This window comes from Erpetoichthys calabaricus, chromosome 10, assembly GCF_900747795.2.
Source record: "Erpetoichthys calabaricus chromosome 10, fErpCal1.3, whole genome shotgun sequence".
In the NCBI taxonomy this organism is placed as follows: Eukaryota; Metazoa; Chordata; class Cladistia; order Polypteriformes; family Polypteridae; genus Erpetoichthys; species Erpetoichthys calabaricus.
The window spans coordinates 162,569,945-162,587,472 of NC_041403.2; the positions used below are offsets into that span (position 1 = coordinate 162,569,945).

At 41.8% G+C, this 17,528-nt stretch overlaps 1 protein-coding gene across 1 annotated transcript in view; it reads right to left on the bottom strand.

The window, feature by feature from the left end:
* Positions 1-1,922: 1,922 nt before the first annotated feature.
* The window catches only part of LOC114658479 (signal-regulatory protein beta-1-like), a 239,528-nt gene continuing 223,922 nt past the window's right edge, over positions 1,923-17,528 (bottom strand). The window contains exons 6-10 of the mRNA XM_051932652.1: positions 15,351-15,389; positions 10,806-10,904; positions 7,324-7,348; positions 2,970-3,000; positions 1,923-2,881 (exon numbers count right to left, since the gene is read on the bottom strand). Of these exons, the coding sequence (XP_051788612.1) occupies positions 2,672-2,881; positions 2,970-3,000; positions 7,324-7,348; positions 10,806-10,904; positions 15,351-15,389 (404 nt within the window). The 3' untranslated portion in view covers positions 1,923-2,671. The remainder of the gene's footprint in view (positions 2,882-2,969; positions 3,001-7,323; positions 7,349-10,805; positions 10,905-15,350; positions 15,390-17,528) is intronic.

Sequence of the window (17,528 nt, forward strand, 5' to 3'; positions counted from 1 at the left end):
CAAAGTAGACGTCTTAAACAATATGCCAAAATTATAGTTTGCTAATATATCAACTGTAATTCAACATAACCAGTGCTACTCTCTGGTGCCCAAATTTGTATTTGGCTGTCGTGTCCCCATTCCAGCCCCCTGTGAGCTCCTCACCTCAACGTAGGTTGCTAGTTTTACATGCATGTTGCTCTTATTTCCGGGTTGACGCCTACTGACGCCTTATCATCATTCTGTTTGCAGAATGTTTCTGGATGCACCTCCTCTCTTCTCTCCATGTGGAGAACAATGTCTTTGTCATCTTGTATTCATGGGTCTTCTACAAATTATGTTCTGTAAGAGCAAATATGAATCCAAAGACTTAAGGTACTGTAAGTGCTAATGAGGGCCTTCACTTTCTTTCAAAGTAAAGTCAGACAAAGACATTGTTGGATTGTTTTACCGCATGCCCTCTCTTGACTTTCAACTTTAATGCTCATAATGCACTGGCAAGGATTGGACATTTACATTGTCATTTCTCGTCATTCAGAGTAACCTCGGATCACTTTTTGGGTCACCCGCTTACTTACAAGGTCTTCGGCCGATACACAAACTTAAAAAAATAAAGCTAGGAAATGAGTTAGCAGTGGCGGCCTGGGATACCAAGCACCAGGTTGTCTAAACTACTCTGCCACTTGCCATGGAGGAAAGTGAGAAATGGCTCCATTGGGGGCTCCACTAGACATGTATCTATAATCAAATGTGGTCAAGTTAAAGGATTTGAATAATCAAAGTTGTTATGTGTCATAACTCCTATCAATAAATATATATATATATATATATATATATATATATATATATATATATATATATATATATATATATATATATCCTATCAATCATAGCTCCTATCAATTATGGAGAATCCACTGCATTCACTAAATAGTATCATCTCCAGACAGAAGAGCAGCTTCAGCGACAGACTGCTGTCACCATCCTGCTCCACCGATTGAAGAGATTGTTCCTCCCCCAAACTATGCGACTCTTCAATTCCACACTTTGGGGTAAAAGATAATATTTAACATACATAGTTATTGTCTGTTTTTTCACCTGTATTATTATTATTCTTTAATTTAATATTATTTATTGTATCAGTATGCTGCTGCTGAAGAATGTGAATTTCCCATTGGGATTAATAAAGTATCTATCTATCTATCTATCTATCTATCTATCTATCTATCTATCTATCTATCTATCTATCTATCTATCTATCTATCTATCTATCTATCTATCTAGAACTTAGGTTTTGAAGGTATTGCCACACTGTGCACTACAAGATGAGGTGAAACTACTTTTGGAAATATGGAAACAACTCTTTCATTTTTCTTTTCTTGTGATGTAAGACATTTTACGGATGTGCAATACATAATGTGGTGTAGTAATTAAGGCTTACTCTTTAACCCTTCAAGGTGTGTGTTCAGATCCCACTGCTGACACCACATGACTGTGATCAAGTCATCTTCATCTGCTGGTGTTCCAACAGGAAAAACAAAAGCAATTGTATCAGCAATGTTACATGTCACCTTGGATGAAGGCGACTGAACGGCAATCCATCTGGGTTTTGGTTTACACTGAAGTCATGTCATTTAGCTTTGTAGCAGCAACACTTTGTGCACCCTCTTCTGGAAATCAAGAAGGAGTGTAGACACAGAAAAAAGGAAGCAATTTTCAGTCAGAATACTAACATCTGAGTAATGGATCTGTCACAGAGGTCACAGTGGTGCTTCTTTATTACAAAGATGGCACTCAAGAGCAGAGCAGTCCACCTTCAGAGGCCATCCACAGCGCTGACCTGTCATCACACCAGAAGCAAACGCCACACACCTCGTCACAGGTGGCAGGGAGGGAGCCTCACATTTCATTTGGTGAGGGCCATGAAGTAATCACAACAGACAAACAGGCAGAGCCGCTTTAATATGCAGTAATTAACACTTAGAGTAACCGTATATTTCAATCAAAATCAGAAAAATACTTGAATAACTTTATAAACATTCTATACATAACATTAATTGATCACAAAAGTATTATTTGACTTTGTATATTGTATTAACTGCACATGAAACGTTAACTACAATATACACATGGTGGCAATGCTTAGTGGTATTCAGGCTTCAAAACAGAGCTGAAGGTGTGAGTCTTGGTGAAATAAATGGCAGTGATTTATGGAAAAAGCTGATAGAGAAAGACATCATATTAACATAATATTCATTATTTATTTGTATTATATGTAGTGTTTTTCAAAAGAAAAAAGACTGGACTGAAACTGGGTTATGCAAAGTGAAATAGATAGATAGATAGATAGATAGATAGATAGATAGATAGATAGATAGATAGATAGATAGATAGATAGATAGATAGATAGATAGATAGATAGATAGATAGATAGATAGATAGATAGATAGATAGATAGATGAAAGGCACTATATATTATCTATACTTTGCAGGGTGAATCACTGCCAGCAGCTCTCATTATTTTCATTTTTGGGTTTATTTTATACTTTGATCTAAAGCCTCTTCTCATAATCATCTAGGTCTACATGTGCTCCCTAATGATTAAATCTGGAATGTCATGAAGTGAATGGCTGACTTGGGGACACTTTGGGAAACTCTTGAGGGGCAGTTATGGGTACCTTGAGGACGCTGTTCAATAATATAGCATCGCCTCCTGTGCTCTTTTGGTTTTCTGTGATGATTTTGATGTGCCTTTATTTTGTTGCAGGCTGGCATAGACGACTGACTCTGGCATTTCAGGAGTTGATGATTGGTCTTCTTCATTTTCTTTGGGTTTTTTCTGTCTGCTTTGGAAATTCTTAGAATCCAGTTCTGCATAAGTGACCTCCACCTCTTTGGAATCCTAAAAATGAATTCATGGAAATGTTACCAAGTGCTAAGAAAAAAAAATGGCAAACTGGCAATGGTACCATAAGAGGGAGATGACTTACAACTGGGGATGTTGAGCCATCATTAGAAGAGCTGTAAGAAAGAAGGAAAACAAGTCACCGCAGACATCAAAGTGAGCATCTCTTACATAGCACAGCTCGTATCTTTATCTGTTGTGTTGCCACATGAAATGGGACAATTTTAGAGACAAAGACTGTTGACTAAAAGACGATGCTTTTAGAAAGTATCCCGACCCCTTCACTTTTTTATGCTGCAGCCTTATGTAATTTTATTAAAAATAAAAAGCTGAAACACCCCATTGATACAAGTATTCAGACCCTTTGCTAAGACACTTGACGCAGGTGGATCCTATCCTACTGATCATCATAGAGATGTTTCTACACCTTGTTTGGAGACCACCTGTGGAGACCATCAGTTGAAAAGGCAGCTCCCCAGTCTATAGAAGGCCCCATAGCTGAGCAAAAACCAAGCCATGAAGATGATAGTTTTTGAGCTTAGAGGCAGGAAGGTGTCAAGACTCAGATCTGGGGTGGGCTGCACAAACATCCTACAGCATTGAAGGTTCCCAAAAGCCCAGGTGCCTCCATAATTATTTATTATTTGGAAGTGCCTGACCAGCCAAACTAAGCAAATACGGAGAAGGACCTTGTAATAAGAAGTGACCAAGAACAAGATGGACTATTGCACGTTTTCACAATTTTTGAACGGGATTAGTTTACACCAGGAGGTGATGTAAAGTAATTATTACCAAAGGACCTCAGTAATTTGTAAGCTCTGTTTGGACAGGATTGGTTTTATGCTAACATTTGGGGTAAAGTTAATACTTGAAGCGGGCCGGGACCCATTCTTGCCATATGAATACTGGTAGCTTATATTTGCATATCGTCCATTTGGATCACATTTGAGGACTTCTATTCATAACACCAATAAGTCCATTTTCACTTCCAAGGGGAACCTCCAACCCAAACCCGTGTCTCAATATGAATTGTGCCCATCAGTGCACCTTTTCCTCCCTCTTTTTGCCCCTCTAGATACAATTTTGTAGACAATTTTGGACCATATCTTCTGAAGGAAATTGTTCCCTTGTGATTAAGAGTAAACCAATAGGTGTCTGTAGCAAATATGATCGGAAGGACTTCAAGTTGTGTAGGCCACATCAACCGACCTCTGAAGTTCACCTCCTAATGGGACACGAGGGGTCAAAGTTACTTCTTTTCACAAAACTTCTAAAAACATAGGAATCGGAAATATAGGAATGTGGAGTGTTGTTTTTGCTATTTTGAGGTTGCTGATTGAACGCTCTATCGTAGATAAGGGATGCTCTTATGATAAAGGTGTATGAGGGTGTGAGATACAAAAAAACACAAATCAGTGCAAACGTCACTTCGGAATAGTTTGGGTATTACCGTGTGGTCACTTTGGCATAATACATAGAAAAAAAAGGGCGTGTGCTCCGTGGTTACTCTCTCAGGTGGGCATTAGCATATCGTAATCTCTTGGACCACTAGCGTGCGTTTTCTGCATTCAATTTATACGACCAACATTATAAAATGTCAGAAATTATACGGTAAAATCAAGTCCTGACTTTTCCGCCGGAGAACTTAAATGTGAGTATATACGCTAGTTATTGTGTAGTTTCTATCCTGTTCTCTGATGTTCCACATATATTTGTGGGTGGATCCCCAAAGGGCGGAGCCATGTTTTCATCACTGTTAAGGCACCGCCCCCCAGCTCTATAAAGGCTGGCTGGGAAGTGATGTCCCTTGGCATTTCATTTGAATGTGCTCGCCCTTACTTACACTTACTTACTTACACTTACTTACTTACACTTACTTCTTGTAAGTGTTTTGCATAAATGCCCACCAGACTCTTGACACAGACATTCTTGACCACTTCTCCATGCAAAATGTCTTCAGTTGCAAGATGTTTGTGGGTTTTCTTGCACGTCCTGCCTGTCCTCCTACCACAGTTTAATGGGGTGGATTTAAATCACGGCATTGACTAGACCGGTCCGTAACCCTCTTTTTCTTCTTTTTGAGCCATTCCTTGTTGGATTTGCTGGTATGCGTCCAATCATTATCATGTTGAAAGGTCCATTTCTAGTGTGAGTATTGCTTTCTTATTTGTATTTTTGGTGAGATTCCATCTATTTTCCTACTCATTTCAGGATTGTGATTTTGGACTTGTTAGTAACTCCTTTTGCCTCCCCTTCTTGAGCTTTGGAATTCTTTTTTCTTGTTTTATAAGTATTTTTATTTATAAAGATTCCTGTGGACTGTTTCAAGTGCAAGCTACAAGTTTTTTTTTCATGGTTTTTACCCTTTTCCCCGCTTGATAAAATTTACATTATTGAGATTTTGAAGCATAATTCTGAGTTTTTGAAGCTAAAGCACATTTTGCACAGTTGTAGGCCGAAACCAGCTACTATAGTTGTAGCTTTGGCTGCCTCTGTGTGCACCTTTTCTGGCCAGGCTAGTAGACGTTCCAGCCTGCTTCCTAGCTTAGTTCTGGAGGCCTCACAACACTGGCCATTTCTTGTGAGTAATCACAATAGACCTTAGCAAAAAGGCAGAAAGCACATAAATCACAAGGGGAATAATGGAAACTACCCAAACACTTGGATGCCAGCTGCCATAATTTACACCAGCGGCGTCCCAACATAAGACAACACTCACAGTCATGGAGAAAAAGTAAGTACATCCCATGGAACTTGTTGACTTTATCAACATATTTCAAAATTCAAACAGTAAACAGTGCCTACAGATAAAGGTGATATACTTTAATAAAAACACAAGGAAATTTTATGCAACAAAAATATCAATCGATATAAAGGTCTGCAGGGGGAAGCAGTAAGTCCACCTTTGGCCTCAGAAGCTGGTATTTCCGCCTTTAGCAGAAATAACTTCTTGTAAGTGTTTTGCATAAATGCCCACCAGACTCTTGACACTGACATTCTTGACCACTTCTCCATGCAAAATGTCTTCAGTTGCAAGATGTTTGTGGGTTTTCTTGCACGTCCTGCCTGTTTCAAGTCCTCCTACCACAGTTTAGTGGGGTGGATTTAAAACACGGCATTGACTAGACGGGTCCGCAACCCTCCTTTTCTTCTTTTTGAGCCATTCCTCGTTGGATTTGCTGTTGTGCGTTCAATCATTATCATGTTGAAAGGTCCATTTCTGGTTCAGATTCAGGTTTCAGACAGTTGGCCTTTCATTCTTCTTAAGCCCAGGCCCTCAGGGCAGCAAAGCAAACCCAAACCAGAACATGTCCACCACTGTGCTTCATAGCTGGAATGCTGTCTTCAGTTTGCACCAAACATTTCTACTGTTGCTGTGGCCAAACAACTCTATCTTTGATTCCTCTGTCCAGAACACATTGGTCCAGAAGGTCTGGTCTTTGTTCTAGATGTTCAACAGCAAACTTTAACCTTTCTTTTTTTGGACAGCAGAGACTTTCTCCTGGTACACCTCACATGCTGGTCATATTTGTAGAATCTCCTTCTGGTTAGAGATGCCTGCACTTTGAAACCAACATTACCTGCTAATCCCACAATTAAAGTTTGGGGTTCTTGGACTTCTCTTAGTATGAAGGTATTCAGCTCTTGGGCTGAATTTGCTGGACTGGCCAGTCCTGGACAAATTAGCAGTCTTTTGAAATCTATGCCACTTGTAGAAGACTTTCGTTACAGTGGAATGATTGGGGATCTTTGATAACCCCTTGATAGACACCTTGGCATCCACAACCTTTTTTTCTGAGGCCCTTAAGAGACCTCTTTTGATCTTGGCTTGATTTCACCACACACGTCATTAGCAAAGAGAACACCAGACCCTCAATATCTACAGTTTAAGTAAGACCAGCATACTCCATAAGGAGGTTCTCATCATTGAGAACCTCATCTGGAACATCTGCTTCTAATATGATGGATCTGATGTGGACATAAATGTAGGGTTGGCTTACTTTTCCATGTGACAAATCTAAATTGTTGTTAATTTGGATAAGGAGAATGGTTTCACCATGTCAGTTTGATGTATTATTTGTTCAGATATATGTAGGCACTGTCTCCATGAAGATCTACCATTTGCCTGTTCAAATATGTTGAGAAAGTCAACACTTTCCATGGGTTGTACTTACGTTTTCACACAACTGCACACAAGACTCGTGCTTAAGAAAGACCAAATAAACTGTAATCCCTTGATCGACAGAATAGCAAGCATCCAGGGAAATTACAAATGGAGATGCACAAAAATAGAAGCAAATTTACTCCATAGAAAAGGGAAAAATCATAACATGTAGGTGTAAATTGGACAATCCAACATGGACAGCCAAGCAAATGTATAAACATCACAGACACGGTGAAGTGACAAGCTTGGAAAACAAATCAAAGTCAACGTTTACCTGCTTTTGGAGATGGTGCTGTTTCCTAAAAAAACAGAAAAGTGGAAAAAATTGTTAGTGGAAATCTATTCTTGCTACTCTAGAGGAGACGTAGAGAATTACAGAAAACAAACACATCTACTCCACCTTTATGGCAGTGGGTCTCAAACTCAAAAAACCAGTGTGTCCCCATGTTGTTACTAGGGAACTCATTTTAAAGCAGGGGTTTCCAACTCTGGTCCTGGTGGTCCGCAGTGGCTGCAGGTTTAACTAGGATTAACTTGTTTTGCCTTAGTTTTAATTGACGTGACTCGGACCCCTTAGTTGTTCCTTTCCCCTTAATGAACAGCCAAACAATAATGAGACAACAAAACAAGCATAACCAGCTAACCAGAAAATAAAGAAAGGTGATGGCCTCAGTCATGGTGGTCTGCTCAGGTCAGCAAAACATCTTGATGGTGGTCTTAGGAAAAACAGAAAATCAACACTCTGCTGTGGTAGAATGAGAGCAGCAACAAGTCATGATATTCAATAACGGCTTTAATTAACTGTAAGAACTGGCTTCTCATTAAGAAATTGAGTGAAATTGGCTGGAGTTTGAAATCCCAGTTTAACTGATCATCTGTCGGCTCGTTTCACATCTCATTTCTGTTTGGCTGCCATTTAATGAAGAAATGAGTCAATTCAGAGGCCAAAATCCTTAAAAACAGGGCTATTAAAAAGAATGGAAAAGGAGTTAATTAGCAGTGAAAACTGTTTGCTGATTAGGAAAAAGAGTTAGAATGAAAACTTGCAGCCACTGCGGCCCACCAGGACAGGAGTTGGACACCCCTGTTTTAAAGTAACAGTTGGAGACCATCACGCTAATTCCCCTCATAATTTTGAAGAATTCTATCAGGTCTCCTCTTAACCTCTATTTGCTAACTCTTTCCTCATACACTAAAAGGCCAAAGGTTTGTGAACTCCTGACCATCGCACCTATATGAGCTGGTTGGATGTCCCATTCCAAAACTATAGGGTGAAGTTGGCCCCGCTTTTCATCCATAATGCCCTGCACTCTTCTTTCCACAAGGCTTAGAGAGACATCTTCAACCAGAACAGCATTGATGACATCAAGTACTGATGTTGGACGAGAAGACCCGACTCCAAGTGAATTGTGTTTCCCAAAAGTGTTTAGTAGGGTTGATGACCAGGGTCCCCCTAACATCCTACATGTCTTTATGGACCAGAGGACCACAGTCAAGCTAGAACAGAAAAGGGCCACTTGTATATCTTTGTATGCTGTAGAACTGAGAGGACCCCTCACAGGAACCACCACAGGACCTTGTTATAATATCCTTCTGCATCAAAACTTTATACAGTAGACACTAGCAGTCCGGAAGGTAGCATTTATCTCGTCATCGGCCAAACCCAGGTCAGATAGTGAAGCGTGATTCATCACTCCAGAGAACACTCTTCACCTCCTCCAGAGTCCCAAGGTGGTGTGATTTACACCACTCCAGATAAACCCTTGGCATTGTGTGCATTCTGATCTTAGGCTTGCGTGCAGCTACTTGGCCATGGAAACTCATTCATGAAGTTCCCAACGCACAGTTCTGGTGTAGATGTTGCTTCCACAGGCAGCTGGGAACTCTGTTGTAAGTGATGCCACAGAAGATGGGCGTTTTTAACAAACTTCTGTGAGTTTGTACGGTCCATCACTTCATGGTTGAGCTGCTGATGCTCCTCGACACTTTCACTTCATGGTTGGCAGATCTAGCAGAGAAGAAATTTCACAAACGGACGTGTAACAAAAGGTGGCATCCTATGATGGTGTCACATTTAAAGTCAGTGAGCTTTTCAGCATGACCTAATGCTGGTCAATGGAGATTGCATGGCTATGTGCTTGGTTTGACAACAGCAAAACACCTGAAGTCAACAATTTGTGGGTTGTCCCCATGCTTCTGTAGCTACACCACCTCCTTTAATGATTGTTTGTGTCCCAATATGATAGGCCTCTTCCTTGGGTTACTTATCCTGTCTAGTCAAAGGTCAAAGGGCATTTACTCCTTCATCCATTTTTTTACATCCTGATTCAGAACCACGGAGCCAATGCAATGTGAATTCATTGTGATATGAAACACCGCAAAATGCAGACAGGAAGGTGGCAGTCACTTGAAGAATCACATTCTTCTGGTGTAGACTAACATTCAGATGTCTTCACTGTAAAGTCAGGCAATGAGATATTGTTATTAGATTAGAGACTCCCATGGGGAAATTCAAGGATACAGACTCACAGGACAAATGATACAGCCAATTAATCAATCAATCAATCAATCGATAAGTAAATAAATAAATTAAACTGAACAAGAACATCAGGTGGAAGCACTGAATTACCTGATAACACCAGGCAGAAAATCGATAGATAGATTCTTAGCACACTGTGGTGGAATGAGCTTTTGGCTAAAAGTGCTTCAAGAGAGAGAGAGCCTCCTGGAGGAGATGGGGGGAAATTTTCATTATGGAGTCTAATGTTGCCATCATCCTCTTTTCCATAACAGCCTCCGGTGTGTCCAGGGTTCATTGGTCTCCAGATATGTCTGTTCAGGCACTGGGCTTCTTTTGAGCTCAGGTTGCTTCCCCAGGAGACCACAGCATAGAGCACCACACAGGCTACTATGGACTGGTAGAACAGCTTACTGAATGCATCAAAAGACCTGAGAGTCTCCTTAGGAAGTCCAGTCTGCTCCAGCCCTTCTTGTGCTGTCAGACCAGTTCACTTTGCTGGTACTTGTAGCCCTGCACCACTTCCACGTCCTCCCCCTGAAAGGTGACTGGTGGTCTCAGAGTCTTCTTGGCATATTGGAAGTCCACCACCCGCTCTTTTGTCTTCCTGATGTTGAGTCGCAGGTCGTTGTTCCTTCACCACGAGACAAACAGCCTTCCTGTACTCTGACTCGTCTCCATTATTATTGCAGCCTATGATGGAGGAGTCATCTGAAATTTTCTGTAGACAGTAAGCGCTGGTATTGTGCTGGAAGTCCGTTATTTGGAGGGGTCAACAGGAAGGCAGACAGGACAGCTCCCTGAGTCGTTTCCAGTATTACACACCACCATTTCTGACACACAGTCCCTCAGACTCACAAACTGCTGTCTGTTGGTCAGGTAGTCTGTCATCCAGAAGGTCATGGGGGCATCAAGATTCATGGCCTTGAGCTTTTTCCTCAGTCAATGAGGCAGAATGTTGTTAAAGGCACTGGAAACATCAAAGACCCTGATCATATCCAAGTGGGAGAAGACTCTGCGGAGCATGGAGATGACAACATCCTCGACAACTATATGTGTCTGACATGTTGTTGAATGTTTCACAAATTATGCTCTAGATAGCAGAGACTGTTGTAAATGTAAGTACCCGATGCTGCAATGTTTATTAAATAGTTACCTATGGCCACATTCGATATTGTGTAAGGAGGAAGACTTCATTGTAAAGATTCAGTACTATTAAAAATGAATGCTTGGCTCACCCTTAGCTTTCTTGCGGAAATACCATATGGTGACTCCGACGATGCAGACGATGATGATGATCGCGCTCAACACTCCTGCCGCGATTTTGCCACTGTGACCTGGGAGGTAAAAAGCAAAAGAAATAACAACAAATCAATTGTAAAGTTCATGATCGTCCCGGAGCAGAACTGCAGACTCATCATTATATTAAATTTGAATTGTTTTGCTCAAATGAACCAAGATGGACTGCATTTACAGGACTTTAATTACAGATATTGCAAGCATTCTTTTGTAGTGTGTCAGTAATTTATGACTTTGTTCGAGTTGGTTTCTTCTTTAATTAAGTTTATGACTTGGGAATGGGAAATAAGCACATACTGCAGAAACTATTTGAATTAATTTATTACCTGAGAACGGATGGCTGCCTTAGGACTAGGGATTACAGAATTAGTTCACAGCCTGAGGAAGGAAGAAGTGTGCGGAGATACTTAAAACACTTTGAGCAATGCATCTTCAGGACAAGACAGCCAATCAAATATGTGCAATGTCACATGTCCCGAAATCCAGCGTGTGCATTTTAATATGAATTTGGCTCATTTGATCGGCCAAAAAAGTGGCAAAAGGTTTTTGCTCTCTACAGCCCAGAAATAGATAAATGATGTCAGCACTAAAGAATTGCAAATAATGTTAGCCAGAGATGCATTCAGTGAAAGACAATTTGATTGATTTATCATTTTGAGATTACTCCTAATGGAGATACTAAATGGAGCTCACATAGCAAAGTCTCAGACAGGATTTGTTTTTTTTTTTGTTTTTTTGCCAGTGCCTTCATAAAGTTTTCAGACTCCTTTGCTTTCTGCAAACTTTATTGTGTTGTAAATTTAAATTGTTACATTTGCCATTTTTCCTTCTCAATCTACACTCGACAACCCAAAATGACAAACTGACAACATATTTTCAGAAAAGTCTGTCCTCACAGTTTGCACAGTGGTAGTGCTGCTGCTTTGCAGTAAGGAGACTGTGGAAGCCTGTGGGTTCGCTTCCCGGTTCCTCCCTGTGTGGATAGCGCTTTGAGTACTGAGAAAAGCGCTATATAAATGTAATGAATTATTATTATTAAAAGTTTGCCAATTTATTAACAATTAAAAACAGAAATCTCTCATTCCTAAAAGTATTCGGATCCTTTGGCAGCAATCACAGCTGTAAGTCTTCTTGGGTGAAGCTCTACACGCTTTGCACACCTTGAGCAGTTTATCCCATTCTTCCTGGCAGATCCTCTGTTAGATTGGATGGGAATCAGCTTTGCAACTGCTATCTTCAGGTCTCTCCACAGATGTTGTTTGGGGTTTAAGTCCAGACCTTGAACAATCATAGACTTGTCTTGAAACCACTCCAGTCTTGTCCTGGCTGTACGCTTTGGGTCATTATCATGCTGAAAGATGAACTGTCATCCCAGTCTGAGGTGGTGTACACTCTTGACCCAGGTTCTCTTCAAGGAACTCCTTATTTGGCCGCATTCATCCTTCCCTCAATTCAGACCAATCTAACTGTTAATTCCCCCAACAGCATGATGCTGCCATCACCATCATAGGGATTGTATTAAGCAGGAGATGATCAGTGCCCAAAGAGTTCAAGTTTTGCATCATCAGAGCAGGGGTGGATCTACTATGACACTAATGAAGCTTAACCTTCAAGGATCCTAATCCCTGAGGGGCCCCAGAAGCGACTTCAGTCGACGTCACTTAACAATTTTGGGTGTCTACTCTATGAGAATAGTGGTCCATCCACTGAAGCTGCTTATTCCAAATCCAGTTATAGGGTCAGAGGGGAGGCAGAGACTGACATGGCACAACTGTGTACGGGCCAGGCAGGCATCCATTCTCTAGAGCAGTGTTTCATTGCTACTGGCTCACAGGCTGCCCCCCGGTGGCTTATGAGTTGCTAATGTTTAGAATGGCACCAAGTCTTTGGTGGCTCACAGAGGGTTGCCACTCCAATGGTTACGTTTCATTAGCCCCGGTATTCACCAAGCGGGACTCCATTTCCCTACACTGGTGATCGCACTTATTACACGAAAACAGAACTGCTCTGATGAACATGCTCTATTTACCAAGGGGGGTGTCCACCCTATCAAGCGGGACAACCACCTCCCCGACTCTGATAATGGCAATTGACTTATGAAAGGGGAACTGCTTTGACAGTCATGTTCAATTCATCAAAGGACCCCAAGCTCAGATGATCCCGCTTAACTCATGAAGGCAGAACTGCTCTGATGAACATGCTCAGTTTACCAATGTTGGTGAAGTGGGGGGGTGGGGGGTGCCTATCTCCCACACTGGTGACTGCGCTTGACTCATGAAGGGAGAACTGCTCTGATGATGGTGTTCAATTTACCAGGGGACCCTACACTCAGATGATTGCACTTAACTCTTGAAGGGGGAACTGATCCAATGATTATGCTCAATTTACCAAGGGGGGTGCCCCCACCTTTGCAAGTGGGACAACCACCTTCCCCCACTCTAATCACAATTGGCTTATGAAAGGGAAACTGCTCTGACAGTTGTGTTCAATTTACCAAGGGACGCCAAGCTCAGATGATCACGCTTAACTCACAAAGGGGGACTTGCTCTGATGATTATGCTCAATTTTACCAAGATGGAAGCCCACCCTACTAAGGGGGATAACCAACCCCCAAATCTTCCCCCCCCACCCCAACTCTGGTGATCTTGTTTCACTCACAAAGGGGGAACTAATGTGACAAATGTGCTCAATTTACCAAACGGAGCCCCTCTGTGTACATACCACAGACATTACTATCATATTTTCTATGACCCGTCATCCTCAGTGTCCGGAACACGGACCATTCGAATATCATAAATGGTTCCGCTCAGATGATGGCGTCCTAGGGTGAGGGTGTGGGTTAGGGTTGCTGCATCAGACCCCACTGCCTATGTGTGTACAGACCTGTGCAGACCACCGGAGCACTTACAAAGAAACACTTGGAAAATATGACGATCAAAAATTCAATAAGAAGATTCATGAGTATCGGCAGGGGACTTGGAATATCTTCCAGATGCTATGCTGCTCCTAGTCCAGCGTTTTGAGGATACAACAGAAGCCAGTGTTAAGTACAGATAACACTATGTAACACAATTTTTGTTCCTGGCATATTTCAACTGCTTATGTCTAAAGCCTATGGAGAAACGACTACATTCAGCACAAACTTTGATTTTATGACCACAGCCCAGAAAATTTCGTATTTATAGTGACAAAACAAGAGAATTTTTATCTTTTCGTTCATGCGGTCTGATAAAGAACAACACTTGCATAGTAAATAGACAAAGACAGTCAAAACCACTCAAAAAGGTTCAGAAATGAGTAGGTGTTCTAGATTTGCGACTGTACTGCAAATTGCTTTCTCGAAGAAGCCTCCAAATGTAGTCCCCCATCATGTTTTCGTTATACTGTCCTTGGTAACGACGTTCAAAGTCCAGTATATCCTGATGAAAGCGCTCGCCTTGAACCTCTGAGTAAGCTCCCATGTTATCCTTGAATTTGTCAAGATGAGTGTCCAGGATATCTGCAATATCTTCCTTGCTGTCTGACTTGCTGCTGTCTCCTGAAGATGGCTGATCCCTCTTCGGAGGAGTGGGAACGGGCAGCTCGTGGCAGTGTGGTGCTGGGGCAATGGAAGAAGGAATGTCTGGATAAACGATCTGAGGTGCATTCTTGCCATTGCGACATTTGGTAGGATCCACCATGCAGAAGTAGCAGTTGCTTGAGTGGTCAGTCGGTTGCCGCCAAATTCGCGTGATAGCAAACTTCATGGCTCTCTTTTCTCCCCTGTACCAACCTTCAAGAGTTTTCTTGCAATATTCGCATGTGAAATGAGGTGGCCAGGGCTTGTCTTGATCCCCGACAGGCATGCCGAAGTATGCCTTGTAGGCCTCGCACATCTTACGACATGCTTTCACGGAATACTTTCTCACTCTTGTCTTTATAAATTGTCCACAGACATAGCAAAATGCATCTGCTGGGTGCAAGCAACCTCTTGATGCCATCTAAATCAAATCAAGAACATATCATAAACTGAATTGTTGGTTCGAGTCACCTGTGCTTCTATACTTGTATGACTGCTATTGGACAGTCCGAGAACGTTCTAGAAAGTTCTAAAAGTTTCTTGAAAGTTCTAGATGATTCTGGAAAATTCTAGAAACATCTGGACAATTCTAACAGTTCAAGAATATTCTAGAAGACTACTCAGTATTGAATGTGAATCGAGAGTTTTCTCAAAAACAGACAAATTTCAAAATATCATTGTCCTGATCTCAAAAGCAAAGTTTTTGTGGAACATCAGCTATTTTCTATTTTTTTTAGGCATAATGGGTTAGGAAAACACACTTTGTACCCAGGAACAAAATAAAAATAAAAATTTGTTACATAGTGTAATCAATGTATGCCAGTTTGTTGCTTTTCTTAGATATTCACCAAAACTGGAATGCCGCCATGCCTATCTTGTTTGCTCCAATTGTACTTGCAGGTACTCGGCATGTTCTTCTACTTACCATCAGTGTTCTGGTTTGTAGAGTTAGAAGGGCCTGTACCTGCAACAAACAACAATTACTTTATTGTTTGTTTAATTGAAAGGTTTGGATTTTTTTTTAGTTGTTTCTTCCATTGTTTTCAGGTAGAACATTGTCAACTCACATGTTCTTCAAAAACCTACAACAACATATTGTAACATTTTTATTTAGGTTTAGAGGCTGTACAGTGAGAATGTCTTCATTTCCTGAGGGCCTTTATGGAAAAAGCAACATTAATAGTAAAATGATGAAGGAGAATTAATTTTAAAAGCCCCCCGATCAGCACATTCTCAATGACACCCTTAAACACTCGTGAGACGTTAAACAAAGAAGAGGAGACCTTTCAGGCTGTCGATAGCGTGTGTGCGCTGCAGAACACAAACTTATTATACACGAGTACTTAGCTATTTCACATATACTGTCGTTACATTCGTATTAGTATAAGATAATAAAATTTGTGCAGTATGTTCCTAAAGCAGAGAGCAATAGCTAACCGGTCCCGATCATGAAAGAGAGGTCACGAATGGAGAGCGCTTACCTTCAAGTACTTCAGAGATGTCTCTCCTCTATTGGTTTGGGTGTGAGTCCGAATCTCCTTAAAGATCCAGGCTTGGATCAGCTCAAAGTGTCGAGGCGGATTATGTTACCACTGAGCACATTTGAGGTGGGACGTGGAGCTGGTGGTGTGAATGCCTTGGCAGTGAATGAGACCTCGTGGAGCCACACGGGGTGGCACTATAGGAGAGCCAAGGATGGTAATAGCAGACGGAATGAGCCCGGCAGCAAACCCACCCAAAATCTCCTGTAGGCATTGTAATATGTACCCATACCTCTCCCATGTTAAATCTACTGCCGATAATGAAGTAGATTACAGTGAACTAAAATCCCAGAATGCATCTAGTTAATCAACCAAACTATTACTGTATTATTCTTCTCACTCTCATTTTTTTTTCCATTTTACCCACTTTACCCTACATAATGTGGACACTTACCACAATAAAATACATAATAAATATATTCAGCAGACACCCATATGCTGCACAACACATTAAAACTCTGCAGACCAAATAACAATTTACAGTAAACTTAATTATTAAAGATGACCCTTCTGTTTATATCCATCTTATTTAAAGGATACGTGTCTGTGTGTGGGCAGAGTGGTGGCTCTGACGCTAGGGATCTGCGTCAGCAATCGGACAGTTACCGGTTCAAATCCCATAAATGCCAGAATTAATTCTGCTCCGTTGGTCCCTTGGGTAAGGCCCTTGTGAATTGGACGCTGTATAGCGCCCGACCCTGCACAGACTGACACAGAGGCACATGGAAAAACACAGAGACTTTTATTTTTCTTCACCTGTGAGGTACGTCTTCCCTGTGAATCCCACAAGCATAACACAGTCCCAAAAAGCACTTAATTCAAACAACAAAAGACTCCCTCTTTGGCACCACCACTCCTCCTTGGCAACCTCGTCCTCTTCCTCCCGATTATGGCTCCTGAGTGGTGGTTGCTGCCCCTTTTTATAGCCCACCTGGAAGTGCTTGATCACCTGTTTCTAATTGCACTTCCAGGCGGGCTGTATAGTTGTCTGAGCCGGCTCAGGGATGCATGCAGCACCCCCTGGTGGCCACCCCATATCCCAACAGGGCTGTGGAGAACTCATCACCCATGGAAACTGAGGCACCATCGTCAGCCAGGGAGGCTGCCACTAAGCGTCCCGGGGGAGGTACTGAGGAGCCCATGGTTGCTCCCCTGGAACATATATAGAAGGGGCGTCCCGGCCAGGCATGGGACCCGGCCACCTGCCACACCCTTAACCTGCAATTGCTCCATCCTGGGTTTGATGTTAACCTGAATCCAGCCCTGCAAGCAAGTCCTCCAATTTGCAAGGTAGAACTTGGAGGATAGTGGCAGAATTGGCACTCCAGTCACCGTAAAGAAAAAAAAAAAACACACACTGTTCCATCCATTCAAACTAGTGTGGTGCTGAAGTGTAACCCATTGCACGGCTGTAGTCAGGTCATAATTTGGGATCCTGAGGTGGTTCATCGTGTGGTTGGTGCAGCAATGTGCTGTATCGGTGCTCGCTCCAAACTCTCTGTCATTTTGGTTGCTATGTCTCTGTCATTCCAACAGATGGTGCATCACAAATATTTGTTATA